The 26,691-nt window shown below is 61.1% G+C and overlaps 2 protein-coding genes across 7 annotated transcripts in view; one reads left to right on the top strand and one right to left on the bottom strand.

The window, feature by feature from the left end:
- Positions 1–15,455, bottom strand: part of BTBD19 (BTB domain containing 19) — a 53,976-nt gene extending 38,521 nt beyond the window's left edge. The window contains exons 1-3 of one of the 2 annotated variants that reach the window (XM_075935834.2): positions 15,050–15,455; positions 8,826–9,054; positions 4,797–4,850 (exon numbers count right to left, since the gene is read on the bottom strand). In XM_075935834.2, coding sequence (XP_075791949.2) covers positions 4,797–4,850; positions 8,826–9,054; positions 15,050–15,138 — 372 coding nt within the window. In that variant the 5' untranslated portion in view covers positions 15,139–15,455. The remainder of the gene's footprint in view (positions 1–4,796; positions 4,851–8,825; positions 9,055–15,049) is intronic. The other variant, XM_075935833.2, reaches the window with a different exon arrangement.
- DYNLT4 (dynein light chain Tctex-type 4) lies at positions 15,311–24,693 on the top strand. 5 transcript variants are annotated; one of them, XM_075935836.2, is made up of 3 exons: positions 18,231–18,538; positions 19,366–19,574; positions 23,880–24,693. In XM_075935836.2, exon 3 carries the CDS (start codon positions 23,901–23,903, stop codon positions 24,612–24,614), a length of 714 nt encoding a protein of 237 aa, XP_075791951.2. In that variant the 5' UTR covers positions 18,231–18,538; positions 19,366–19,574; positions 23,880–23,900; the 3' UTR covers positions 24,615–24,693. The 5 variants fall into 5 exon arrangements, with proteins under 5 accessions (XP_075791955.2, XP_014424859.4, XP_075791951.2 ...); XM_075935840.2 differs by lacking the exons at positions 18,231–18,538; positions 19,366–19,574 and adding an exon at positions 15,311–15,445; XM_014569373.4 differs by lacking the exons at positions 18,231–18,538; positions 19,366–19,574 and adding an exon at positions 18,068–18,161.
- Positions 24,694–26,691: the final 1,998 nt, after the last annotated feature.

The raw sequence follows: 26,691 nt of genomic DNA, 5'->3' as shown, positions 1-26,691 counted from the left end.
TGAGGGCAAGGACGCTGCCCAGCCTACTAGCGTGGGACCTTCACTCCTGGTTTGTCTGTGAGCCCTGTCTGTGGTGTTTTCCCACATGCCGCGTTATTTCCCTCCTTTTATTAAAAGCTTCTTTTCTACGCTCAGACTCTGCTTGCGAGGGGGGAGTTTTGCCTCTCCAAGGCATCCGGGGGTGGGGTGTGAATTTCCCAGGTTGCTGGGTGGGGGCTCAGTTCTCCCTTGGACGGATGGAGAGGAAGCCCTAGAGATTGAACCCGGCCCAGGCTGCTGCTGGCTCCACCTGGGAGAAGGGTCATTCATCCAGCTGTCTTGTCGGCCCATTTTCAGCCCCGGGGCCCCTCCAGACCTTGCTCCCTGGCTGCTTTCGCCCTGTACACCTGGTAGGAATGACTGGTCCTTAGATGCACTTGGAGGATTGCTGCTGCTTGAATGTTTAGCCCCTGCAGACCATGGACCTGCCTCACAAGGGCTATGTCTAGATTGGCATGATTTTCCGGAAATGCTTTTAACGGAAACGTTTTCCGTTAAAAGCATTTTCGGAACAGAGCGTCTAGATTGGCAGGACGCTTTTCTGCAAAAGCATTTTTTTGTGGAAAAGCGTCCGTGGCCAATCTAGACGTGCTTTTGCGCAAAAAAAGCCCCAATCGCCATTTTCGCAATCGGGGCTTTTTTGTGCAAAACAAATCTGAGCTGTCTACACTGGCCCTTTTGCGCAAAAGTTTTGGGGACTTTTGCCCGAACGGGAGCAGCATAGTATGCAAAAAGCACTGATTGCTTACAGTAGGAAGTCAGTGGTTTTGTGGAAATTCAAGTGGCCAGTGTAGACAGCTGGCAAGTTTTTCCGGAAAATCTGGCCAGTCTAGACACAGCCAGGCTGTGTCTACACTGGCATGAATTTCCGGAAATGCTTAAAACAGAATAGTTTTCGTTATAAGTATGTCCGGAAAAAGAGCGTCTACATTGGCAGGCTGCTTTTCCAGAAAAGCATCTGTGGCCAATGTAGACGCGCTTTTCCGGAAAAGAGCCCCGATCGTCATTTTCGCGATCGGGGCTTTTTTCCAGAAAAGACTACTGGGTTGTCTACACTGGCCCTTTTCCAGAACAGCGTTCCGGAATAAGGACTTATGCCCGAGCGGGAGCAGCGTAGCTTTTCCAGAATAGCGGCTGATTTTGTACAGTAGAGCGTCGTTGCTTTTCCGGAAATTCAAGGGCCAGTGTAGACAGCTCGCAGCTTATTCCGGAAAAGCGGCTGATTTTCCGGAATAAGTGGCTCAGTGTAGACACAGCCCCCATGTGTAGGAGCATGTGCACCGTTCCCTGTCCCCTCCAGACCATTCATGACGATATTCCAGGGGAGAGGCCAGATGACAAACTCGCGCTACCTGGAACATGTCTTGCCTCATTCAATTGTGACTCCTTAGCCCTTGTTTGCATCCAGGTTGCAGCTCACGGACCAGTGTGTCTCAAAGTGCGTTTGCATTCATTTCACACGGGATTTCCAGAGCTTTGCTAAAATCCAAGCGCACATGCACCCGACCCAGCTTCCCTTCGTCCTCGCATCCATGGGGCCTCAGAAGCAGTCGGCTTTGCCTGACGTGGCCTCTCTGAGCATGCGCATGCGGCTTGCAGTGCTTGGTTCTGCTATGGAGGAGCCGGGCACCATTCCCCACTTGAGATCTGGTCTGTGACTTTACCGGTGAGGGGACGGGATTTCACCTCCCACGGGGCAATGGCAGGCAGGACTCTCCTTTCCCGTTGGAAGAGCCGGATCCCGTATGGTGGTTTACAAAGGTGCAGTACCTCCCCATCCCCCTTGGACAGCTCTGTGACTCAGTTCCCCAATCTGTAAAATGGGGAGAATGATCCTGACCTCCTTTGAAACCGACAGCTGAGAAGCACTGGATAAAACCAGGTGTTATTGTAGGTATAATTATCGGCTGATCTGCGTGTTTGGAAGCTACCACCCTCGCGGGCAGAATTCCTTTCCTGGGGCTTCACGATTAGCTCGTTTCTCTTGGCCCCTTCAGCTGTCATTCACCGCACAGCGATGGTCTGTTCTGGTTTGTGTCCCTCTCCTCTTCCACCCATTTCCTAAAACCGCAGGGTTTCGAGCGGCCAGTCCCTGCAAGCCATGTACTAGCTGTATCCCCCACCCCTTTCCCAGGCTGGTATCCCCCAACCTGAGGAACTCCCCGCTGGCTGGAGTTACCCCTCCTTCTCTTCTGACCCTGCTCACTGGCAACTTGAATTCTCCCTGACCTCTCACTGCGTTCCCAGGGAATTCAGGAAGTGAGCATGATACTCTCACCCCCGCCGGTAGCGCCTTCCTTTCGGTGCAGGGTGCAAAGTGTGTGGAAACCCTGGAGCAAGTCTCCTGATCCTAGGGCCAAGGCCATCGTAGCGCAGGAGGCTCTTGGATTGCACATATTTGCCAGCAGAGACACCACTGGTTAAAACCCGCATGACTGCAGCGTCCCATGCTCTTGGCAGCTGGCCTGGGGAGTTTTCATGCTCCCGCCCGCCACCGCCCATGCTGGGAGTAGCAAGGAGATGCTGCCCGTCACCGCCCCTTCGTTCTCCCATTCCTTGCCCCTCATTCCTACCCCAGAGGATTCACTAGTTCACGCAGGCACACACAGCCCCGGCTGTCCTGCACCCTACCCTGCCCCCCGCAACTTTATGAACTTTCTCTTCACTCCCGGCTCCGAGACGGAGGCACAGATCAGCCTGTTTCAGATCCTCTGGTTAAAACGCCCATGACTGCAGCATCCCGGCTCTTGGCAGCTGGCCTGGGGAGTTTTCACTCTCCCTCCCGCCTCACTCACAGCTGAGCGGGGGACGATCAGCCTTTCGGCTGTAGAAATCAGAATTTGGAGCCCCTGTCGAGTGGGGAGGGTGTACACGGAAGGGGACGGGGGCAGCTCCGGGCTGCATGTTGTAGGGAAGCGGCGTTAGTCGGTACAGCAAAATGCCATGGTGTGACAGTCAAGGCACTCTGGCTGCACACACCCACCTCGCCAGGGGTTGTCTCCTTGGCATGCTTGGAATGACCCTGAGACATCCCCGTGGCTAGGCAGCGTCTGAGTCAGCAGTAGCTTAATGACCTTAGAAAGCAAGGAATTAGCCCAACTGGGAGGCCATCTGGCTGGGGTGGATGATCTCATGGGGTTTTCCCTGCCTCTGACCTTGATGGTCCTGTGACACCCTGGCCAGGGAGAGCCGGTCCCAGGCACACACCGGAATGGAGGAAAACGGCTGAAGGAGAAGGGGGGCGGGCTGCTGCCCCTTCCAAGGGGGGCTGAAGAGCCAGGCTCTGAGATACACACACAAGGGGAGCGGGCCCTGAGCCCCAGGGCAGTTCCCCCCTCCCCCAGCCCCATTGGCAGGCCTGGCTACAGTCATCAAATAAATACAGTCGAACGCTAGAGTTGTGAACCAACCAGCGAACCACACCCCTGCGTTAGCGCCGGAAATAGGCAATCAGCAGCAGAGCCCCCCCCCCAAAAGCAAATGCTGCACGGTACTGAGTACAATGTACATGCCTTAAAAAAGAAAGGGAAGGTTTCAAAAGCGATTTGGCACGGGAAGGCCCCTTTTCGGAGCTTGTGGCATGTCAATGAAGCTGGGTAAATTGCAGCATCTTGCTGCTCCGAAGCTGAACTCAGTCCGTGTTCGGCCGTTGGCTTGTGGAAGAGCCAGGGTGTCCGGTTCGGCGTGACGCACAGGCCCCGGTGCCCAGCGCCTGGCAGGCGGCGGAGCTGTGTGGAAGCGTAACGTTTCGCCGCCCGCCCGCCTCCCCAGGAGAGCCGAAGGGCTCAGCCACCAGCGCGGCAGGGGAGCTCGGCTCCGTTTGCTGGACTGAGCACGGAGAATAGGGGCCTCCCCCTGCCAAGTTTCCCCGGAAACCGTCCCCTCACGCAGGCTGGGGGCTGGACGGCGAGCTCCCACAATGCACTGCGCCCAGCGTCATGCACACGGGGCTGGCTGCTTTCCAGGCCCTGGTTCCAGACAGGCTCCAGCCCGGCGGAAGCAGCTGGCAGCAAACAGCCCGGGCTGGCTGCCCCTAGACCAGTGGTCCCCCGCCTTTTGGGACTTCCAGGGGCGGGGCCACTCACGCTCCAGGCGCCCGGGGGCGGGGCCACCCATACTCTGCGTGCCCAGTGCCGGTGCCACCCATGCGCTGCACTCCTGGGGCTGGCGCTGCTCCTGTGCCACACAGCCACGAGGCGGCATCACCACGTGCTGCGCGCCTGGGGCCAGTGCCACTCCTGCGCTGCGTGCCCCGGGGCGGGGACGCCCGTACGCCGCGCGCCCTGGGCCGGCACAGCCCTTGTGCCGTGCACCCAGGGACGGGGCCACCCATACGCCGCGCGGCCAGGGGCCTGCCCCGCCCATGCACCACGTGCCCGGGGGCACCACGTTGGGCACCCCTGCCCTAGAGGTTACCTCCCTGCACCTTTAACCATCTCCAGGGTCCTGCTGGAGGGAGCCACTGGTCCCGTCCCGTCTCTCCCCCCCCCCCTCCATCAGAGCTGTGCAGTTGGCGTGAGCACGAGCCAGCTACCAACAGACACAATCCCCCGCCCCGAGAGTCCAGGCTCCACGGCAGGGGGCCGGCTCGCCCGCACCGCTGGGGTGCCCCGTGATAGCAGCCAGTCTCCACAAACACACCCACTTACTCCAGTCCCCGGCCCGCTGGACAGCCTGAATCCGGGGTCCCCTTCCCCTGACAGTCCCCCCCCCCCCCCCGAGGTATTTAGCAAGAGGCTGCGAGGCCAGGGCCTTACCTTCCTCAGGTCGTCCAGCCCGTACTCCACAGCCGAGGTGAGCACCTCCAGGGCCTGCGAGCGAAGACGCACACTGGTGAGCCCTCCGGTCTGGCCACTCCAGCCACTCTCAGCTGGCCGCATCGGGGCTATTCTACAGCCCACATGCACTGGGGGGGGAGAGTCTTGGGGCTCCAGTAGCCCCCCCGAGGAACAGGCTTGAAAGGAGACCAAGAGCGCTGTGGAAACGCGGCCAAGGAAGCCGGCCTGGCCTGCCCGGGGGCTGCCAAGCGCCAGAGAGGCCCACGAATGTACGTGCTCCCGCCGCCCCCTCCCCCGCGGCCCAGCCACCGCAGATGCAGCCGCCCGGGGGCAACGTATCCGGGTCCAGTCTGGCCCGTCTGCACAGACACCCTCCCATTGCCGGGGGCGGGGGGCCTGAGGCACCGGGCCCAGGAACAGAACCGCTGCCAAGTGGCCCAGATCTGACCCTGCGGCTCCCGCCCACGGCGCCCCGCCGGGCTCCAGAGCAGCCGCTTTCAAACGTGTTTTCTCATGACCCAGTTGAAGAAAATGGTCGATGCCGCCACCCAACAGAATGTGACGGGAGTGCGGGAGCTTTGGGGTGCACGAGGGGGCACCATCTTCGGGGGTGTCAGGACGGGGGCAGGACGGGCTGCCCTTGAGCGGCTCCTAGGCAGCGGTGCAGCGGGGTGGGGGGCTAAGGCAGCTCCCTGCCTCTCCTGGCCCCACAGACCTGGCTTCCCCCAGAAGCAGCCTGCCTCAGGTTCCCAGCCACTGGGAGTGCAGGGCTAGGGCTCAGGGCAGGGGCAGCGCACAGAGCCCTGTGCTCTTCCCCCCCCCACCCCAAGCCAGGCCTGCTGCTTCTGGGGTGCAGCGCAGTCTGTGGTGAGAGGACAGGCCGGGAGCTGCCTTCGCCCCCCCACTGCTCATCTGATCCTCCTGCAGCCACAAGCCCAGCGCCCGACATCCCACCCCCCAGTGCTGGGGCGCGCCCCGTCCTTTGGAAACCGCTGGCCCAGAGGACCCCCTGCACTTGATGCTGGGCAGCTCGGTCTCCCCGGGACCACCCAGCACCCACTGGGGCTTGCGGCCAGGGCAGGGCGGCTGGTCTCCATCAGCCTAGAGCGAAGGGGAACTGGCCACCCCGGGGATGGATCCCAGCCAGCCCGCCCGCCCTCCCTGCACCATAGGGCATTGCTAGCCAGACAGCTCCCCCAGCAAGCCGGGCCTTTCAAGGCATCCCGGGGCGCCTGGGAAAGAGCAAGGAGCCGGGCCGCCGCCTTGCCTCAACAAGCCCGGGAACTGGAAGAGCCGGACTCTTCCCTGCCCGGCGCTGGAGGCAGCCAGCCTCACCCGCTCCCAGGATTAGCGCTGGGAGCCCGTCGCCGGCCCGCCGGGCTGTACTCACGCCGGCCCAGGGTAGCGGCCTGGCGACCCCGCGAGTCAGGAGAGGGCCGCGCAGAGCGTGGGGCAGCACAGGGCTGACCAACGAGGGTGGAGACAGGCCATGGGGGCAGGCCGCTGTGTCCTGCCTGAGAGGGCAAAGGGAGGGAGGGGTCCATGTGGCTGGGACAGTGGGGAGGGGAGGACATGAGAGAGCCCCTCCTGGTCACACCCCACCCTCCTGCTCTCTCTCCCCAGGTGGGCGGCTGCCTCGTTCCCCCAAGCGTGCCGGACACGCTCTGGCTCCCGGGAGCTGTGGCTGTACAGAGCCCAGCGCCCTCTGGCCACGTGGCTCTCACCCTCCCCAGCTGTTCGCGCTTGCTGGCTGGGAAGCTGATAGGGCCATGCTGGCCTGTCACATGGGCTCCCTTGATTGGAGGAATTAATCCAGAGCACCTGGGGCATGAAAGGCAGGTGCCTCCTTCCACCTAGGGCCCCCCCCCAAAGGAAACCTGTCCCCCCAGCTGGGTGCTGCCCAGACTCTGCCCAGAGAGCAGGTGGGAGAAGAAAGAGAAACATCCGGTCAGTGGCAGAGCCAGGATCAGAGCCCAGCTCGGTGCCAACAGGCGAGGGACAGATCAGGAACAGCAACTGATGTTCCCAGTCTGAGGAGCGGCCTCAGGGCACCCTGGCCCCTCCGCCAGGCATGGACAAGGTCCCGTGGGTTGCCAGCTCTCCCGGACCGGTGCTGCAAATGACCTCCGGTCCGTCCGGTAACCCTGCCGAGCGAAACATCTCCACCCTAGCCACGACACAGCCTGGGTCCCCCACTCCGGGGCTGCCTGCGGCCACGTGCCCAGCTGGAAACACTCCTCAGAGCTGGGGGGGATTACACAAGAGGGGCAGATGCCCCAGAGATTTCCAGGTAGCCCAGACTCCGGAAGAACTAAAGCCGCGGCGCTGGCCTGGGGCAGGGACCCGCACCGGAGCCGGCAAAGCTGCCGAACTGCGGGAGGAGAAAGCTTCAGAACATAAGAACGGCCAGGCTGGGTCAGACCAAAGGTCCATCTAAGCCCAGCGTCCTGTCTGCCGACAGTGGCCAATGCCAGGTGCCCCAGAGGGAGGGAACAGAACAGGGAATCATGCAAGGATCCCTCCCATTGCCAGCGTCTGACAAACCGAGGGACACCATCCCGACCCATCCTCACTCATAGCCATGGATGGCTCCACCCTCCATGAATTTATCTAGCGCTTTTTTGAACCCTGTTAAAGTCCTGGCCTTCACAACATCCTCTGGCGAGGAGTTCCACAGGTCGACTGTGCGCTGAGTGAAGAAAAAACTCCCTCTGGTTTGCTTTCAACCTGCTGCCTCTCAGCCCTGGCTTTGAATGCATGCTGGCTGGGGCGGTAGTTGCGTTTTCGCTGTATTTCTCTTGTAGCCACTTCTGACTTCGTGCCTCGTGACATGGGTTCACATCAGATCTCTCCTTCCCTCCTCGGCGCCTGCTTCCTCTTGCCCAGGGTGTTTAAACTGAAGGGCTGGGGAAAGTCCGTGTGAGGGAGCCACGGCTGTGAGCATCGTTTCCCCTGATGAAATCACTGACCATAGCAGGGCTTTGTCCGGGGTGGGGGGGAATCCCAGGCTGGGGTGTGTGGGTGTACCCCTGGCAGTTCACACCCCCGCAGGGCTGGGGGCGACATGCCTGCCCGCTGGGAGTGGCAGCGACAGCGGCAAAGCTGTGGAAAGGGCACCCCAGGTCCAAGGGGGGGAACGTGGCTCCTTCTTGGTCCGGCTGGGACCCGGGGATGTCACGACCCTCTGGGCTGCGGTCCCTGTCCCCTGACCGCCCCAAACTCACTTCAGCGCCGCTGCTGGCGTGGCCAGAGGGGGCGCCCATGAGCTGCTGCCCCATCTCCTGCCCTGCCTCACCCCAGGACAGAGCCAGGGTGGCCACCACGGTGCCCCAAGCCAGCCTGCCCAGGCCCGGGGCCGGCTCGCTTCCCCCGGAGCATGCACGGAGGGGGGTGAGTTGGGCAGCCAGGAGCCGGCCCTACTCGCTCCGGCAGGACACAGGGCACAGAGGCTGCTGCCTGGGGACCCCGGCCGCTCCCGGCGCATCAGTCTAGCCCAGAGCCAGGCCCTGCAGGGAGCATGGGAGAGCAAGGGCCGACTCCCCGGGGAGACTCGCCTCGCGGGCAGGGTGATGCCCGGGATGACCCCAGCCGGCAGGGGTGGGTCCCGTTTCCTTGGGCTGAGTTTATTTTAGTTCCCTGCGAGGGGTGATTCACTCCCAGGCTTTCCGGTGCTGTGGGGAGGAGGGGGGCACTGCTCTGGCGCAACCAGCCCCCCCCCAACCCCCGCCCCTTAGCCCCACGGTGCACAGCGCAGCCCCAGCGACGAGGCGTAGCAAGGATCACACAGGGTAGAGGTGGGGGGTTGGGGCAAACTTGCTCCCCGCCCCATGCCGGCCCCACACTCCCTGGGGGCCCCGCCCTCTCCCCTCTGCCAGGCAGGGCTGGGGGGGGTACTCTGAGCCCCACTGCTAGAGGGGGACGTGACACGCACCCGCCCTGCAGCCCGCTTGGGGGCTGTGTCTGACCCACCCCCGCCCTCCCCACGCCCGGGCGGCCCGCGGCACTCACGGTGAGGCTGTGGAGGGTCACGCGATTGGTGTACAGGAACTCCACCACGGCCAGGAAGACCTCGGGCTGCACGTGGCTGAGGACCAAGGGGGCCGGTGGCGGCTGCGGCTCCTGGGCGTCTGGCTGGGGCTGGCTGAGCACCCCCGGGAAGGCCCGGCAGCGGCAGGCGAGGATGCAGCGATGGGCGAACACCTCCTGCCGCTCCCGGCCCACCACGAAGGTCACGTCGCTGTGGAGAGCGAGACGGGCCAAGCCACCCGTGAGCGGCGGGGATTACAGCCGGCCCAGACGCCGCTGCCTGGGGGCTCCGTGCAGAGTGTCCTCTGTGCAGCGCCCCCCGGACCCCCGCCCCCAAGCAGGGGAACCACTGGCCCCCCTCCGTGCAGGGTACCCCATCTCCCATACAGCGTACCCCCAACCGCCACCTCCGTGCAGGGTACCCCATCCCCCATACAGCGTACCCCCAACCGCCACCTCCGTGCAGGGTACCCCGTCCCCCATACAGCGTACCCCCAACCGCCACCTCCGTGCAGGGTACCCCATCCCCCATACAGCGTACCCCCAACCGCCACCTCCGTGCAGGGTACCCCGTCCCCCATACAGCGTACCCCCAACTGCCACCTCTGTGCAGGGTACCCCATCTCCCATACAGCGTACCCCCATCTGCCACCTCCGTGCAGGGTACCCCATCCCCCATACAGCGTACCCCCATCCGCCACCTCCGTGCAGGGTACCCCATCCCCCATACAGCGTACCCCCATCCGCCACCTCCGTGCAGGGTACCCCATCCCCCATACAGCGTACCCCCAACCGCCACCTCCGTGCAGGGTACCCCATCCCCCATACAGAGTACCGCCAACCGCCACCTCCGTGCAGGGTACCCCACCCCCCACAGAGAGTACCCCCATCCTCCCTCCTCTATGCAGGGTACCCCATCCCCCATACATAGTACGCCCCGGGGCCCTATCTCCATACAGAGTAGCCTTGGAACCCTATCCCCATACAGAGTACCCCCTAACCGCCACCTCCGTGCAGGGTACCCCATCCCCCATACCGCCCCATCCCCCATACAGAGTACCTCCTGTCCCCCCTCCTGCATATAGAGTACCCCATCCCCCATACATAGTACGCCCCGGGGCCCTATCTCCATACAGAGTAGCCTTGGAACCCTACCCCCATACAGACTACTCCCTAACCGCCACCTCCGTGCAGGGTACCCCATTCCCCATACCGCCCCATCCCCCATACAGTGTACCCCCAACCGCCACCTCCGTGCAGGGTACCCCATCTCCCATACAGCGTACCCCCAACCGCCACCTCCGTGCAGGGTACCCCATCCCCCACAGAGAGTACCCCCATCCTCCCTCCTCTATGCAGGGTACCCCATCCCCCATACATAGTACGCCCCGGGGCTCTATCTCCATACAGAGTAGCCTTGGAACCCTACCCCCATACAGACTACTCCCTAACCACCACCTCCGTGCAGGGTACTCCATCTCCCATACCGCCCCATCCCCCATACAGTGTACCCCCAACCGCCACCTCCGTGCAGGGTATCCCATCCCCCATAGAGAGTACCCCCATCCTCCCTCCTCCGTGCTGGGTACCCCATCCCCCATACAGAGGACCCGCCTTGGCTCCCCATCCTCACACAGTCCTATTGGCTGCACAAAATTGCCCAACCGAGTGTCATGGGCCCTGTACTGCTAACCGCTAATGGAGATTCCCCTGGCCTATCCCCAGGGCTTTGTGCGTCGGGGAGGGGGCTGTGGAAATGCTGAGGGTTCTCATTGATTGCACGGCTGCTATTGTTTGCTTGGTTGGTTCAAAACTCCATGTAGGGCAGGCAAACCACTTCCTCTGGAAGGTTCAAAACTCTACAGGCCGCGCTCGCAGGGAGTCAGACCTGAAAAGGAAAGTGCCGTGGGCACTGGCGCCTGCCCAGAGGGGTTTTCACTCTTCGTGCAGCCGGGAGTGGAAAGTCCAGCTGCTGAGACTCCAAAAGCGGCTTTTTGCCTTTGCCTTTGACTCACGGCGCTGGTGGCAGGCAGCTGCTGGAACCAGAAATGCTGACGAATAATTCCACCCCGGGCAAACTTTTCCCATCTCCCCAGCCGCCGGCGTGTGGGCGCCGCTGCCAGCACCCGCCTGGTGGCGTGGCAGGGCTGGCCGGGTTGGGGGCTGCTGCTGCTCACAGTGCACAGGAGTCAATTCTGCTGCTCGCAGGTTGCCCCTCCGCCCCCCATGCAAAGTACCCTCTGGCCCCACACAGGATACCCCCATCCTCCACCTCCCCTCCCCCTGCTCAGCAGGGCCTCTGGACACCTCCCCCAGCTGCCCAGTGCCTCTGTGAGCTAAGGCAGGATTCTGCAGGGGAGGAACGGAAGGACGGTGCCAGCGACGGGCCTGACGTCCCATCGGGGCTCCAGGCCTCGTCTGTGGCGGAGCCAGGCCCCGAAGCCAAATCGCCCGCGTGTCAAGCGGACCCAGAACCGGCACGTTGCCCCCGGGCGTGGCACAAGGCTGCCTGCATAGGCTGCGGCCTGCAGGGGCAGGTGAATCCATTGACCTGGCTTCTGGGTGGAGCCCCTACGGGAGATCGGGCCTGTTCTGCATGGAGCAGCTTTTGCCATCTCCTAACGTTATCCCTGGGCCCTCTCTGTGCCAGTGCACAGCAGGCTCCCCCGGCACTCCCCAAGCACTGCCCGTCGCAACGCGCTTCAGGAGCCAGGCACCCGCACTGAAATGCAGCCACCTCTGGTGTGGAGCACCTCAGCCCCCCAGCACACCCTCCCCGGCACCAGCAGCAGGGCGGTGAGCGTGGATCTGGAGGCCGAGAGCAGCCAGGCAACGCTCCCCTCCGACGAAGTACAGGCTCTTTGATGCCCACGTAGAGCGGACAGGGCGTTTATCCAGAGGCTGCCCCAGGAAACCCACCTGACTCAGTGAAATGGGCCTCCCCATGTCCAATGTTAGGAATCCCTTCCTTCAGGGAATTTTGGCCCCCTGAGACCAGCCCATAACTTGGGCGGTCGGCCTGGGCACATCTCAGCACCTCGCTGCCTTCAGTGTAGCTTTCATCTTCCAACCTCCGTCACCCAACTGGGAGCTCAGCCACAGGGCAACTAAGGGAGTAGACCAAGGTCATACAGGGAGTCAGTGGCAGAGCCGCACCATCCTTCCTCACAACAGCCAGTGAGCTGTCCTGCACCGTACTGTGTGCCCTGTAGCCATGGATGGTAACACAGGCTGACAGGAGCTGGCTGGGCGCCGAGGGTGGATTTTATGAGCTTGCCCGGGGAGGAAATCACAGGTGTTAGGGTCTAGGTAGAACTATTTAAAGCCATCGGGCCCTGCGCAGCCCTGCGCGAGGGAGAGCAGACCAGGAGGCTCTAGCTGAATGAGTGACCTGGGCCAAGCTCCGTAGCCCATCGCCAGTGCCTGAGCCGGCCCATCTCACCCCGTGAGACACGTGTCGCACATCAGGGTAAACGGCAGGACACAATCACCGCCTGGTATATTTCAGCCCCGCCTCCTGTCCCGGAGCCCAACGCTGCAGCCAGCTCTGGGGTGAAGCGCTGCTGCCATTTAACAGCACACACCCACACGGCACCACAGGTCCCGTGAAGAACGTGTCGTCCCCGCCCGCTGTCCCGCCGCCCGGACAGTGCCAGCTGAGCCACGTCCCCTGCCCGTCCCTCGCTCTTGAGTGGCTGACGGCTGCTCCAGCTGCCTCCTTCCATAGGTGCCAAGGGTGCTGGGACCTCAGCGTCTCGGCCCAGGGGGGAACAGGAGCCGGGGGAGGCGAGCGCTCAGGCCTGGGCGTTTAGAAACCTGCCCCTCAGGCACGGAGGAAAGTGCTGATGAGCAGCTAGAAAATCTGTTAACCACATTTCCCCACCCGCGGCAGGTTTGCCTGAAGCCCTGCACGGTGCGGGCGAGGAAACCCAGCTTCTGCCCACACCACACGGCTCCGTGAGCAGTGGTGCTGGGCGCTGGAGCCAGGCTCCGGAGCCAGGGGGACAGGCCTAGGGCCTTGCTTCTTCCCAGCATGCCTTGCAGACCGCTGTCCCTCAGCAGCCTCAACAAAATGGCCAGCTCCACTCGGCTTCCAGACCTGAGAGGTTTTTCCCCCCGAGTGCCGGCCTGGCCCGCCCCCACCAGGAGCCCAGACAGCAGATTGCTTGCGCTCGGCTGCCGCCGAGGGAGAGGATAACGGGCGACTGTGGGTGCTAGGAAGCGGCAGCAGACTGCTCTCTCAACCCGGCCCCGGCCTGGCCCCTGGCTCCCGGCCGCGCGACTCCGCAGGCAGGGCTAACGCAAGGGGGTGACTTCATGCGCACTCGTCGGGCCTGGTCCAAGGTTTGGGTCAGGCCCTTCAGTCCAAACCCAAGGCCCTGGTGCAATGGCTGCTGCTCCTGCTGTAGCCTGCGGCCAGCGCAGAAGGGCTGCGCAGACACCAGGGAGGGACAGACGGACGCTGGGTTTCCTTTAGTGACGTCATTGCACCCACTGGTGAAATCCATCTAGCTCTTTTTTGAACCCTGTGAAGTCCTAGTCTTCACAACATCCTCTGGCGAGGAGTTCCACAGGTTGACTGTGCGCTGAGTGTCACCTGGCCTCCACAGCTCTGTCCTCCAACGCCTTCCGCTGGCTCCTTGCAGAGGATGGGCCCCGGCCATCAGTTGCCAGGATACAGTGTTTGGCCACTGTCTGGGCACTGGCACATCTGCCTGCTACGCTCCCTGCAACAATCCCACAGCCTTGTCCCACCACTGGATACCCGTGTAACACATTGGGGAAACCGAGGCACACACAGTGCTCAGACAAGACATTACGAGAGCTCCCGCTTCGTCCCAGCTTGTCCTGGCTCCTCCCACCAGCAGAGATCCTTCACCTCCCCGAGAGGCGGTAGCTAGGTGAAGAGAGGGATTCTGCCCTCCACCCAGCGCTGTCTACGCTGGGACTTAAGTCAGCTTAACAGCGCCGCTCGGCGTAGATAAACGGGCCTCCTTTCCCGATGCGCAGCAGCAGGCCTGCGTCGAGCCAACGTGGCTGGATTTCCCAGGGCTCCAAGTTCTTCAGCACAAGCCATCGTGGGACCGCGACGGGCCTCTCGCGCCTGCCAGCTGGCCACGACCTCCTGTCACATGTCCTGCAGGGTCCCCAGAGAGCAGCGACGCCACATTCCTCGTGCCAGGTTCTCTCCTCGGCCGTCCCGGCTCCTGGGTCCGCTACGAACGGTCCCGTCACGGCTAGCTGTGCTCCAGGGCAGGGGGTGCGCCACCTTACCAGGGCAGGGCTCTCCAGCTGGGGGGGGCGGGTTTTCCAGGGGGTATCGCCTCCACAGGCAGCAGCTCGGCTCACCCGGATGCTGGTCTCTCCTCCTGAACGGGGCTGGGGGCATCTGCCCTCCCATCCCAAGGAGAAGCGAGACGCTTCAGGCTGGCCGTAGCTCCGCCTTCCAAGGTGGGTGAAATCGGCCCCCAGGTGCCGGCTCGTTCTGCACACAGGCTTGTCGAACGGTTTGGAAGGAGCGGGTTGAAGTCACAAGGTTTGCATAGCCGGGGAGGGACAGAGACCTTATCCCACAGGCTGCAGCTGGCCAGAGAGGCGACCCACGAGACTGCTGCAAGGCTACATAGGCGGGTGCTCGATCTACGCGTAAACCAGAGGGGCCTCAGATACTGAGTGGTCACCAAGTCAACCCCCTTCTGAGCTGCTGTCACGCCGCACCGGTCAGTCTGACTCAGCCCTGAGCGCTTTGCAAACTGATGCTGACAGAGACAGATATTTGCAAAGCAGTCTAGGGGACCTCGACACGTGTTTAGATGTGTCTCAACCCTCTAGGCTGTTCTGAAATTCTCAGCCCCCACCCACATAGGTCCAGCATGGGAATGCAGCCACTTCTGGGGTGGGGTGTGGCTACCGCGTCACGGCCCACAGCAACACTGCCCAAAGGTTTAGGACAGGAAGCAAAGGGAGAAGTCCACAACACAGAGGCCCCAAGGAATGAGGCTGGGACGGGGTCCAGAGGGCCGGGCAGCGGGCTGTGCCCACACACACTCTAACAGTGGGCACAGAGGGAAGGGGGCTGAGGTTCCCTAGCTCTCGGGCCCTCCCCCAGCCTAGGGATTTCAGCGACAGGATGTACCCGCCCTCTGTAGGACTTTCGCATGATGGATGGCCCAGCCTGGCCCAGCCGGCTCCCTGGCCCATCTCACCTGAACTGCGGGTTGTTAATGAGGCTCCTGATGGCAGTGGCGAAGGCAGCCGCGTCCCCCTCCAGGACGGCCGAGCCGGCGGAGGCCATGGCCTGGGCAGCTAGGCAGGCGGGAGGCCGCTGGGCTGTGTGTGGGGCAGAGAGGCTCCGCCGGGGCTCCCCCGGCCTGCGGGTCGCTCTCTCTCGCGCCTTGCAAAGCAGGAGCAGCTGTGGGGGGCTGGGAGCCGCCAGGCAGGAACGGGAAGGAGCCGGGACGGGGAGGCAGGCTCAGGCCACGGGGAGGAGGCCCCTGCCGCACGCCGCCGAGCTCATCACTAAGGAAACGGGCAGCTGCCCAGCTCCGGAGATCCAGCGGCTGCCGCGCGGGGCGTGTGGGAAGGCCTGAAACCAGAGCCAGGTCAGAGTCGAGCCAGGCAGCCGGCCGGGCTGGGGAACGGCAGCAAAGCGCCGGGACGGGAGTTCTGCAGGGGCGGATCATCGCAGCCGGGCGAGGGGAAAGCAGCGGGAACGGCCCCCGCCCCCGCATCTGCCCTGCTCCAGCCCCACCTCTGAGCTTCGCAAGGCCTCAGGGTGCGACGGGAGGGCCGGTGCCAGCGCGGGGGCCGAGCCCTGGAGTCCAGCTCAGTCCCTGAAAAAAGCAAGTGGCTCCTGGCAGCTGAGGGCTCTCTTGCCCACCTGCCCACCCCGCGCCCCGTCACTACCCGGCTCCCTCACTTCCCCACAGCCCGGCAGCCGCAGCGGCAGGGTCGCAAAGACCAGGTGGGCGCAGGTATGGGGCCTGCTGCACCCTTGCTCCAGCGCCGTCTGGGCCAGTGCTCGGAGCAGGCCGGGCCCAGGGGGGAGCCGGGCGGTGCCGGCAGGAAGTGGTGGGGTGAGCATCCGTCATTCTACCCCCGGCTCGACTGTCTGAACTGGACCGGGGCAGGCGCTCCTGCCGCAGGCCCCTCGGTTTGCCCTCCCGTGAACGCGGTGAAGGAGGCATTGCCCGGAGGGTGGAGTCTAACACACCCTGAGCAAGGCTGCTCCTGTCCAAGAGGAACCACTTGTGTTCTCTGCGCCTAGCGCACAGCGGCTCCGGTCTGAGACCCCTGCGATTGTTAAAGAGGAAAGAATTGTAAATACCCACCGAGTTCTTCACTAAGGGCAACGTCTACACTGGCATGATTTCCCAGAAATGCTTTTAACGGAAAAGTTTTCCGTTAAAAGCATTTTCGGAAAAGCGCGTCTAGATTGGCACGGACGCTTTTCCGCAAAAGCACTTTTTCCGGAAAAGCGTCTGTGGCCAATCTAGACGCGCTTTTCTGTGAAAAAGCCCCGATCGCCATTTTCGCGATCGGGGCGTTTTTGCGGAAAACACTACTGTGCTGTCTACACTGGCCCTTCTGCGCAAAAGTTTTTTGGAAAAAGACTTTTGCCCGAACGGGAGCAGCATAGTATTTCTGCAAAAGCACTGACAATCTTACATGAGATCGTCAGTGCTTTTGCAGAAATTCAAGCGGCCAGTGTAGACAGTGGAGACAACCTAGGGGTATGTCTACACTACAGCGTTATTTCGAAATAACGAAATATCTAATTTCGAAATAGTTAATTCGAAATAGCTTATTTTGAAATAACGCGTTAACACACAAAATGCATTTCGAAATAGCGTTTTTCTATTTCGAAATAGCACGTCCACACTGAGTGGACATTGAATCGCTTCGAAGGCTAGTTAGAACCAGTTCCAGCAGGGCATCAGGTCAGAAGTTTCCTTCTGGTCAGGGCGGCCAGCAGGGCACCCTGGGAAGGGCAGGAAGCCCCCTATTTTGAAATAAGCGTCTGCACAGCGCTTATTTTGAAATAGCAATTTTGAAATTGGCGCTATTCCTCGTGGAATGAGGTTTACCAATTTCAAAATAAGCCCTCCGCTATTTTGAATGAATTTCGAAATAACGGAATGGCTGTGTAGATGCTAGGAAAGTTATTTCGAAATAACTTTGCTGGGTAGACATACCCTCGTTCTGCCGTCTGATCACTCTGCCTGTCTCTTTTTGGGAGGACGAACTTGCTGTCTCTGCTGTTTCTAGTTCATGTCACCTTCCAGGCTCGGATGGCGTACTGGTTGGGTTGCACACGCAGGAGCCGTTAGGAATTTCCAAAGCTCTCCTCTGGTCGGATTTTTGCTTTAAACAAATAGAAACATTTCTGCAGGCCTTTAGGTTCTGCCAAAGGTTTGTTTGGACAATGTTTACCCTGGAGGACAGGCTGCTAGCTTCCCTCTCAAACACTGGTCGGGATCCAGGTAAGTAGATCTAGGCCATGAAACAATCAGATACCACAGGAGCTGGGGTTTTCAGAGTTTACACCCCCCCCCGCCTCACCCCCTGCATTCTGGGCAGTTTGATCACGCACCCTGATGCGACAGGGCAGGGCAACAGCGAAGTAGCTAGATTAGGTAGCTGGATGTAGATTTTGTGCCGGGGTTTGTCACTTCCTTAAATAAATCTGCAAAAAGAGAACATGGTGGCTACGTCTACTCTGGCATGATTTTCCGGAAATGCTTTTAACGGAAAAGTTTTCCGTTAAAAGCATTTTCAGAAAAGCGCGTCTAGATTGGCAGGACGCTTTTCCGCAAAAGCACTTTTTGCGGAAAAGAATCCGTGGCCGATCTAGACGCGCTTTTCCGCAAAAAAGCCCCGATCTCCATTTTTGCGATCGGGGCTTTTTTGCGGAAAACAGTCCTGTGCTGTCTACACTGGCCCTTTTACGCAAAAGTCTTTCGGAAAAAGGCTTTTGCCCGAACGGGAGCAGCATAGTATTTCCGGAAAAGCACTGACAATCTTACATGAGATCGTCAGTGCTTTTCCGGAAATTCAAGCAGCCCGTGTAGACAGCTGGCAAGTTTTTCCGCAAAAGCGGCTGATTTTCCGGAAAAACTTGCCAGTCTAGACACAGCTGCAGAGATCTTCCAGCACCAGGGAGGGAAGAGTTAAATTCTGCATGATGGCCAGAAGCTTTCAGTGTCACATAGCAACACACAAGGTGTCACTACAAAATAAACACCCTGCCTGCAGTTTTGCTTGCTACACAATATCCCGGCCCCTCCTGGAAAGCCACAGGGAAGCGGAGGGGAAAAGGTAGGTCTGGCGGTGAAGAAGTCAGAGGCAAGGCGATGGCTCCGGGGGAGGGGAGGCCAGGGAAGGTGGCATGTGATGGGGAGGGAGGGATGTGACCCCGCCCGGGGGAGGTGAGGAGCATGGAGCACTGCACGGGGAGGGGATGCGGGGCGGGAGGACCAGGCAGCGCGGGGATCCGAAGGGCCGGGCGCTCGTGCAGGGAGGATGCGCTGTGGGCACGTCTGGGGAGCTCTGCAAGCCAGGCTGGGCGACTCTGAGCTGGATTCTGACAGAGGCGGGAATAACAGAGTCCTCAGGGCCCGAGATCGGGGGGCTGCAGCATCTGACCAGAGGAGCCAAGAGCGCTGAGGAAGACGCTGCGGTCGCTGGGGCAGGGCGTGAGTAAGGGATGAACACGGCTCTGGTGAGAAGCAGGGCGGAGGCCGGGATCCCATCCGGAGAGAGGCCGGGGCCGGATGATTAGACCTGCCAAAAGTTTGGGTGCCCGGCTCTCCAGCCGAATTCCCAGAAGGGGCTGAGCAGCGGCCTTCTGGAGCCGAACCCTCTGTTCCTTCTGACGCTGCTGGCCAAAGCCATCTGGGGTGAAGTGGGGCGCCTGGTGCTGGGCTAAGGAGAGGCGAGAGGCCAGCGCCTGGCCGGCACTAGTGGTGAGTTATGTCTGCAGAGAGGCAAAGGAGCACCCCGATGGGGGTGGGGGGGCAAAGGCAAGTGGTGAGCAAGGAGGGGCTTGTAACAACACCTCGGCATGCTGGGAAGAGACGGAGGAACTTCAGGGGCTGCCGGCTCCCGTCATGTAACATGGGTCGGGGCACAAGACGGAGGTGCCCCCGGCACATGGCGAGGGCTGGCATCGGTCCCCTCCAGGGGCGGCTCTCCCTTTACAAAACGATGGCGAAGCATCGCACCCCAAACCAAGCCCCCAGGTCTGCCATTGGCTCTACATGGGGCAGGTCTAGCCCCGGGGGTGCCACATGGCCATGGGGAGCGTGGGGGCTGCAGGGACCCAGTCACAGGGCTTAGGAGTCAGGGCTGCAGGGCGGGTACGTGGCCTGTTGGCCTCTAGCACGCAGCTCCTGCGCTGCCCGAAACGCCACGAAATTCAGAGGAGGAAAAAGAACCCTCCCGCCCCGCGTGTCCCAGAAATAGACCAGGAGACAGGCTCACGCAGCCCCGCCCTCTCTTGCATTGAACTGTCACTTCAAAGGACCAATGAGCGACTGCAGCGGAGAGAAGGATCAACCCAGCTAGCCGGGGCCAGGGCCTCCAAGGGAGCGCAGGGCAAGCCCGGGCAAGCGCTGGCGAGATAATGGGCATGAAACGGGCTTGGCAGGGAGAGCGCCGCTCACAGCTCCGGCAGCCAGCGACCCTCCCAGCAACCCGGCCGACTCCCATCGGAGCAGGGGGTCCTGCCAGGCGAGAGCACGTCCGCGGCTTTCCCGCTGACATGACACCAGACTGCTCCCCCCGCCAGGCCCGCTGCATACGGGCTGTTTCCAAGGACTGGTTATTAATTGTAGGCTCGTTTATTTGCCAGCCAATGCAAAGAAAAAGGAAATGTCAGTGAAGCTCAGCAATAACGGTGCCCTAGATTTCACCGTAACTGGCATGCATGGGTGGATCCCCGTTTTCTCGGGAGTCCCCCCCCAGGCAGATGCAGGCAGTAGTGCGAAGGGCTAGCCACCCAAGTACAATGCCAGAGCGAGGGTGTCTGGTGGGGCTCCCAGTACAGCCAGAGTGCGCTGTACTCACTAGCTCGTGCCCCCCAAGCGCCGGGCGCACTGCAAGGCTGCGGCGCTCTCTGCTTTTATACCCCCGGCCTTTGCACCTGGCCCAACGAGCCAGAGACGCCCGCCCCTTGGAAAGATGGAGCTGGCGCTCTTTAGAGGCTGCCTATGGCACCCCCCAGACTTTGCAGGATGTCATATACCAGGCTGGGGCTGGGCTGAGGATGTTAAAATGTGGGTAACTGACTAGTCAACGGGAGTCCCCCACTGATCCTGGGCTCCATGGCTTTGAAATGTGCAAGAGCCCCCGCTGGGGATTCTTGTGCATTTCAAAGAAGGCACCTGTGTGCAGCCCGGAGTCAGCAGGACTTCCCACGGGCCAGGGCTGCGCATTCCTCCTTTGAAATGTACAAGAGCCCCAGTGGGTGCTCTTGTACATTTCAAAGGAGGAATGCGGAAGTGCCTATAGACTACTCGACTAGTCAAAAAACTATCCGATAAGCAAATGCTTATCAGATAGTCGAATAGTCTTTAACATCCTTAGCCTGGGCACCACTGAGGGAGTCAGCCCAGGATGAATTGCTCAAAACCAGGGCTATTTATAGCCCACGACTGGAGTCCTTTCCTATAAGGCACCAAACCAGTCATGCACAGCACTTCAGCTGCCACTCTGGCCAGCAAAAAGCCTCAAAAGCAAAACCCAGACACCCCAGCATTCTGTGTCAGAATCAGACTCAGAGTTTATACAGGTGAGAGGCTATAAAACCCAATCTCACCAACTCGGAACAGATCCTCCTGGTCCCAAAGGACCATTCACAGACCCAGGCTATTTCTACATTACAGAGATTTTGGGAAAACCGGCTGTTTTTCTGACAAACATTCAATTACGTCTACACTGCAATCGTGTTCTTTCGAAAGAAAATCAAAAGACCAGAGGGGATTTTCTGACATTGGTAATCCTCTTTCTACGAGGAAGAAGCCTTTTTCCGAAAGAGCTCTTTCACAAAAAGGCATGTGTGGACGGGGAAGAGGGAGTTCTTTCGGAAGAAGAGGAAAGAGGAAAAAGCACAGGTGCCCTGGTGGCCACTCTGCCCATAATCACAGTTTAAATGCGAGATAGCGTCCATTCAGTCTGGATGCTCTCTTTCAAAAAAGCAGATGGCTTTTTCGATGTGCTTTGGTAGTGCGGACGCTCTCTTTCGGAAGAAGTTTTTTCAGAAGATCTCTTCCAGAAAAACTTCTTCTGAAATAAGCCTGTAGTCTAGAGGCTACGTCTACACTGCAGGCTTCTTGCACAAGAACTGTTTTCTTGTGTCTTGCTCACAACACACCTGTTAAAGCAAGATACGTCGTAGGGTCCAGAGTGACCTAAACAGACTGGAGGATTGGGCCAAAAGAAATCTGATGAGGTTCAACAAGGACAAGTGCAAAGTCCTGCCCTTGGGACGGAAGAATCCCAAGTATTGGTACAGGCTGGGAACCGACTGGCTAAGTAGCAGTTCTGCAGAAAAGGACCTGGGGGTTACAGTGGATGAGAAGCTGGAGATGAGTCAACAGGGCGCCCTTGTAGCCAAGAAGGCTAATGGCATATTAGGGTGCATTAGGAGGAGCATTGCCAGCAGATCCAGAGATGTCATCATTCCCCTTTATTCGGCTCTGGGGAGGCCACATCTGGAGTATTGCGTCCAGTTCTGGGGCCCCCACTATAGAAAGGACGCATTGGAGCGGGTCTAGCAGAGGGCAACCAAAATGATTAGAGGGCCGAAGCACATGTCCTACAAGGAGAGGCTGAGGGAACTGGACTTAGTCTACAGAAGAGGAGATCGAGGGAGGATTTGGTAGCAGCCTGCAACTTCCTGAAGGTTCCAAAGAGGATGGAGAGAGGCTGGTCTCAGTGGGGGCAGATGGCAGAACGAGGAGCAATGGGCTCAAGTTGCAGAGGAGGAGGTCTAGGTTGGCTGTTAGGAAAAACGATTTCCCTAGGCGGGTGGGGAAGCGCTGGGCTGGGTTCCCTGGGGCGGGGGTGGAATCTCCATCCCTAGAGGTGTTTAAGTCCTGGCTTGACCAAGCCCTGGCTGGGATGATTTAGTTGGAATTGGTCCTCCAGAGACCAAGGAGTTGGGATTGGGCGGGGGGCTGGACTTTGATGACCCCTGAGGTCTCTTCCAGCCCTCGGATTCTATGATCCCCCAGATCTTAGTGCCAACGAACAGGGTAGGTTCTGTCCCTTTGACGGAGCGATTGTCCTTTCATAGAATCATAGAATCCTAGGACTGGAAGGGACCTCAAGAGGTCATCGAGTCCAGCCCCCCGCCCTCAAGGCAGGACCAAGCTCCGTCTACACCATCCCTGACAGATGTCTATCTAACCTGTTCTTAAATATCTCCAGAGAGGGAGATTCCACCACCTCCCTTGGCAATTTATTCCAATATTTGACCACCCTGACAGTTAGGAATTTTTTCCTAATGTCCAACCTAAACCTCCCCTGCTGCACTTTAAGCCCATTACTCCTTGTCCTGTCCTCAGAAACCAAGAGGAACAAATTTTCTCCTTCCTCCTTGTGACACCCTTTTAGATATTTGAAAACCGCTATCATGTCCCCCCTTAATCTTCTTTTTTCCAAACTAAACAAGCCCAGTTCACGAAGCCTGGCTTCATAGGTCATGTTCTCTAGACCTTTAATCATTCTTGTCGCTCTTCTCTGGACCCTTTCCAATTTCTCCACATCTTTCTTGAAATGTGGCGCCCAGAACTGGACACAGTACTCCAGCTGAGGCCTAACGAGCGCAGAGTAGAGCGGCAGAATGACTTCACGAGTTTTGCTTACAACACACCTGTTGATACAAGCCCTTGGAAGCTCTTGTCTTTGCTGCCCTTGGCACAGCTGTTCCGGGCACAAAAGGGGCTTTTTTGCGGAAAAGACTACTGGGCTGTCTACACTGGCCCTTTTCCGGCCCTTTTCCGGAACAGTGTTCCGGAATAAGGACTTATGCCCGAGCGGGAGCAGAATAGCTTTTCCGGAATAGCGGCTGATTTTGTACAGTAGAGCATCGTTGCTTTTCCGGAAATTCAAGGGCCAGTGTAGACAGCTCGCAGCTTATTCCGGAAAAGCGGCTGATTTTCCGGAATAAGTGGCCCAGTGTAGACACAGCCCCTTGTGTCTTGCTCGCCACACTCCTGTTCATGCAGCCCAGTCGTGTTTGCTTTTTTTGCAACAGGGTCCCACTGTTGACTCGTGTTTAGCTTGGGGTCCACTCTGACCCCTAGATCCCTTTCTGCAGGACTCCTTCCTAGGCAGTCGCTGCCCATTCTGTGTGTGTGACATGGGTTGTTCCTTCCTAAGTGGGGCACTTTGCATTTGTCCAGATCAGACCTGATCCATGTCTAACCTGCTCTGAAGGACCTCCAGTGATATGTGCAATGGCTAGACACAAAGGGGGGGCAGGTGAGAAAGCAGCAGAGGATGCTGCTGATAGATGTCTGAGATGTCTGTGAATTAACTTGGACCTTCCTGGTTTTTGTGGGCATTACCCCAGCGCGCTGCTGGGACATGACGGGAGAGCGACTGCCAGGGAGCCGGCTTAGCTGAGCCCCGGGGGCCAGTGCCCTTGGCAGACGGCAGCTCTGGAGCCGTGGGACTTGTGCTATGCAGGGGGGAGGCAGGAGTCCAGGCTCACTGGCAATCCCAGATGCTTTGCTAAGAGCATCCAGGGCTACGGAGCACTCCGCGAGGTCCCGCTGCACCAGGCGGTGGCTCCTAGTTCCGGTGGGCGAGTATTGGGCCTGGCCCGGGCACTGCGCCTGTTCAGGGCTGCAGCTCTGTGAGCACCGTAGGACAATGCCCTTTCCAGCCCCACTGGGGGAAGGGCTTTTATCACCTTAACTCTGCCCGGGTTGAGCCCAGGCTCTGGCTGCCATCGCCCCGGCCGGCCACAAGCGAGTGGGTGGTGGACCCGCTGTCACTTGCTGGCATTGCTCCTCTCTGTGCCCGCAGGCAGGTGGCTCACCCGGCAGCATGGCAGGCAAGCCGCTAGCGCTGTCCCAAGAGGCTCTGGCCCAGTTCAACCAGGTAGCGGCGTCGGAGGGCCCGGAGGCCGCGTGCCTGAGGGCGGGCTCGCTGTCCACCCGCCGCAGCTCTCACTCACTGGAAAGCCTGCCCCGGCCCCTGATGCGGCTGAAGAGCATCGAGGAGGGGAAGCCGCCCTCCCGGAGGAGCTCCATCCTCAGCATCGCCAACGCCCCTTTCGCCAGCCGAAGGAACTCGGTCTCCGTGGCAACGGGAGGGAAGCGGCTCTCCATTGGCCCGTGGATCCCCAGCGGGCGGGTGAGCTTCTCGGGGCTCCCCCTCTTCCAGCCCCTCCGGGAGACTCAGTACGAGAACACCTACAAGACCCGGCCGGACGCAGGCTGCAGGTTCGACGCCGCCCAGGCCCAGCGGGCTCTGGAGTCCACCCTGGCCAGCTCCCTGGCGGACGCCACGTACAACCCGGGGACGAGCGGGCAGCTGGCCCAGAGCCTGTCCGAGCTCCTCCGCAGCCGCCTGAAGGACCTCGCCCCGCCCCGCTACAAGCTAGTCTGCAATGTGGTCCTGGGCCAGCGGGGCCCGCAGAGCCTGCAGGTGGCCAGCCGCTCCCTCTGGGACCCGGAGAACGACAGCTTCGCCACCGGCACCTTTGCCAACGCCTCCCTCTTTGCCGTGGCCACCGTGCACGGGCTGTATTGCGAGTAGCGCCCAGGCCAGCTCCTGCCAGGGTCGGAGGCCTCCCGCCCCCCGGGGAGCAGCCAGAAATAAAGAGGGGCCGTCCTGAGCTCTGGGGGGGTAACTCACATTTGCTTCCCCAGCAGGGGGGCTGGCCGGCAGCAGGAGGAAGCCCCCGTCCTGCGTGTGCTGCTGCTGAGGGGGGCTGGGTGGGGAGAGTAAAGCTGCTGCCAACGGGGTTTCCAGGTCTGACAATCTCGACCTACGGGACTTTCCACGGGGCACCCCGGGAGGCTGGAGCAGAGCCGGGAACTGAAACCACAATTCCTGCATCCCCCGCCGGTGCCTGAACCCTGCTGGGAAAGCCATGGAGGAGAGCCGGCCCGGCCCCTCTGGGCCCCACAGCTCCGGCTGTCCTGAGCAGCCCCCTGGAGCCCTCCCAGCCCCGGGGGGCAGATAGCAGGGCAGGGCACGCAGCCCCCAGCTCAGAACTGCGGAGCAGCACCCGGGCGGGTGGGGAGGAGAGAAGGGAGCAGACAAGCCACCAGCCCAGCCAGTCTCCCCGCACAGGGGCCAGAGGGTGGCCTGGAAACGGAGCCGGCTGGCCTGCGGGATCTGCAATGCCAAGGGCCCAGGCTGCTCCCGGTGTCGGAGAGGTGCTGCTGAGCCCTGAGGGCGCCCTCACCCCACGGCCCCCTGAACGGCAGGGCAGGCCCCAGGGCCCCCGAGGGGGAGGTCTGCTGCAGACCTGGGCCTCCCCGCTCCTCCTAGGCCAGGCAAGAGCCACAGCCGGGCCCTTCAGCTCTGCAGTCACGTGCCCCCCCAGCTCTCTCGGGCTGCGCCCCGGGAGAATCGGGGGGGGGGGGGGGCAGACAGAGCCAGTAGCTGTGTCATCACCAGCCGCCTCCCTGCCACAGAACAGCCCCTTTGTCTGGGCGCACACAATGCCGGCACAGTCTGCAGGCGCCCACCCCGGGAGGAGGCAGGTGCAGCTCGGCCCGGTCTGCAGGAGCCAGCGCCGGCGGGGGGAGGGGGCCGGCAGCCGCGGGAGCAGGGCAGGGCCGGAGAGCCCAGCGGGGTGAGGGGGAGGCCGGGAAAGCCGTGCAGGGGAAGGTGGCGCCCGCGGAGGCTGGTTCTTAGGGAGCAGGGCTCACGGCCCCTCTCACCTGCGAGGGGGCTAGGCAAGGCCCAGCTGCCAGCCGCATGGGGCTACGAGGGGAGGCAGTTCCCAGCCCGGGGGGCACAGAGAGCAGGTCGGGCCACGAACCTAGGGAGCCCCTGGCTCAGGCACCCGCTGGCCAGGGGGAAGGCTGAAATCGTGGGGCATTTCCGCCCGTCTCAGAGCATCTGAGGTTGGGAACCGGCTCTCAGTGCCCCTGGCGCCCGGCCTCCCCAGCCCCACTGTTAACGAGCCCCAGGAGCAGCTCCCAGCCCCACAAGCACCGAAACTGCAACTCAGGGGCCTTATTCTGGGGGGGGGGGGGGAGAGAGCCTGCAGGCCACCCCCCTGCTGCCAGGCTATGCACAGAGCCAGCAGCCGGCAGGTTTCAGGCAAGGCCAGCTGGATCACGGGCTGCCTCGGAGCCAAGGCTCGGACCCTGGTCCAAGAACCGTGCCCTCTGGGCTCCTCTACCAGGGCAACCCAGGGCCCCGTTGACCGCCCAGCCCTACCTGAGGCCCAGAGGGGGCTGCCTGGGCTGCGCTCCCCCCCCTCCCGAAGCTGCAGGAACCAGGGGGCCTTGGGTCCTTCGCAGTGAGTCACTGCCAGGCCCCTCCCTCCAGCAGGGCACAGGGAGAGCAGTGGCTGCTGCCAAAGGAGTTTCCCCCCACCCTGGCCAGCCTGCTCAGGGCACCACCCCGGACAGCACGGGCACTTTGGAACCCAGATCCCTCCCCGCTGGGCGCCCGTCTGCCGCAGGGAGCACCGTACAGACCTGAGAGAGCGTCACTGAGAAACCCACTGCCCGGGCCTCACCCGCCTTTGAACCCGGCCTGGCCCAGCCAGGCACCGTGCTGCCAGCCGAGCAGGGCTGGAGTAGCATTTTGACTGCAGCTCACCCAGATTTTACTCCAGCTTTTTGGGGGGAGGGTTGGAACTTTGCTGCAC

This window comes from Pelodiscus sinensis, chromosome 9 (genome assembly GCF_052426305.1).
Source record: "Pelodiscus sinensis isolate ZL-2025 chromosome 9, ASM5242630v1, whole genome shotgun sequence".
Lineage (NCBI taxonomy): Eukaryota > Metazoa > Chordata > Testudines > Trionychidae > Pelodiscus > Pelodiscus sinensis.
Note: the sequence above shows the minus strand (reverse complement) of the source record. Positions and strands in the feature narration are given on the sequence as shown.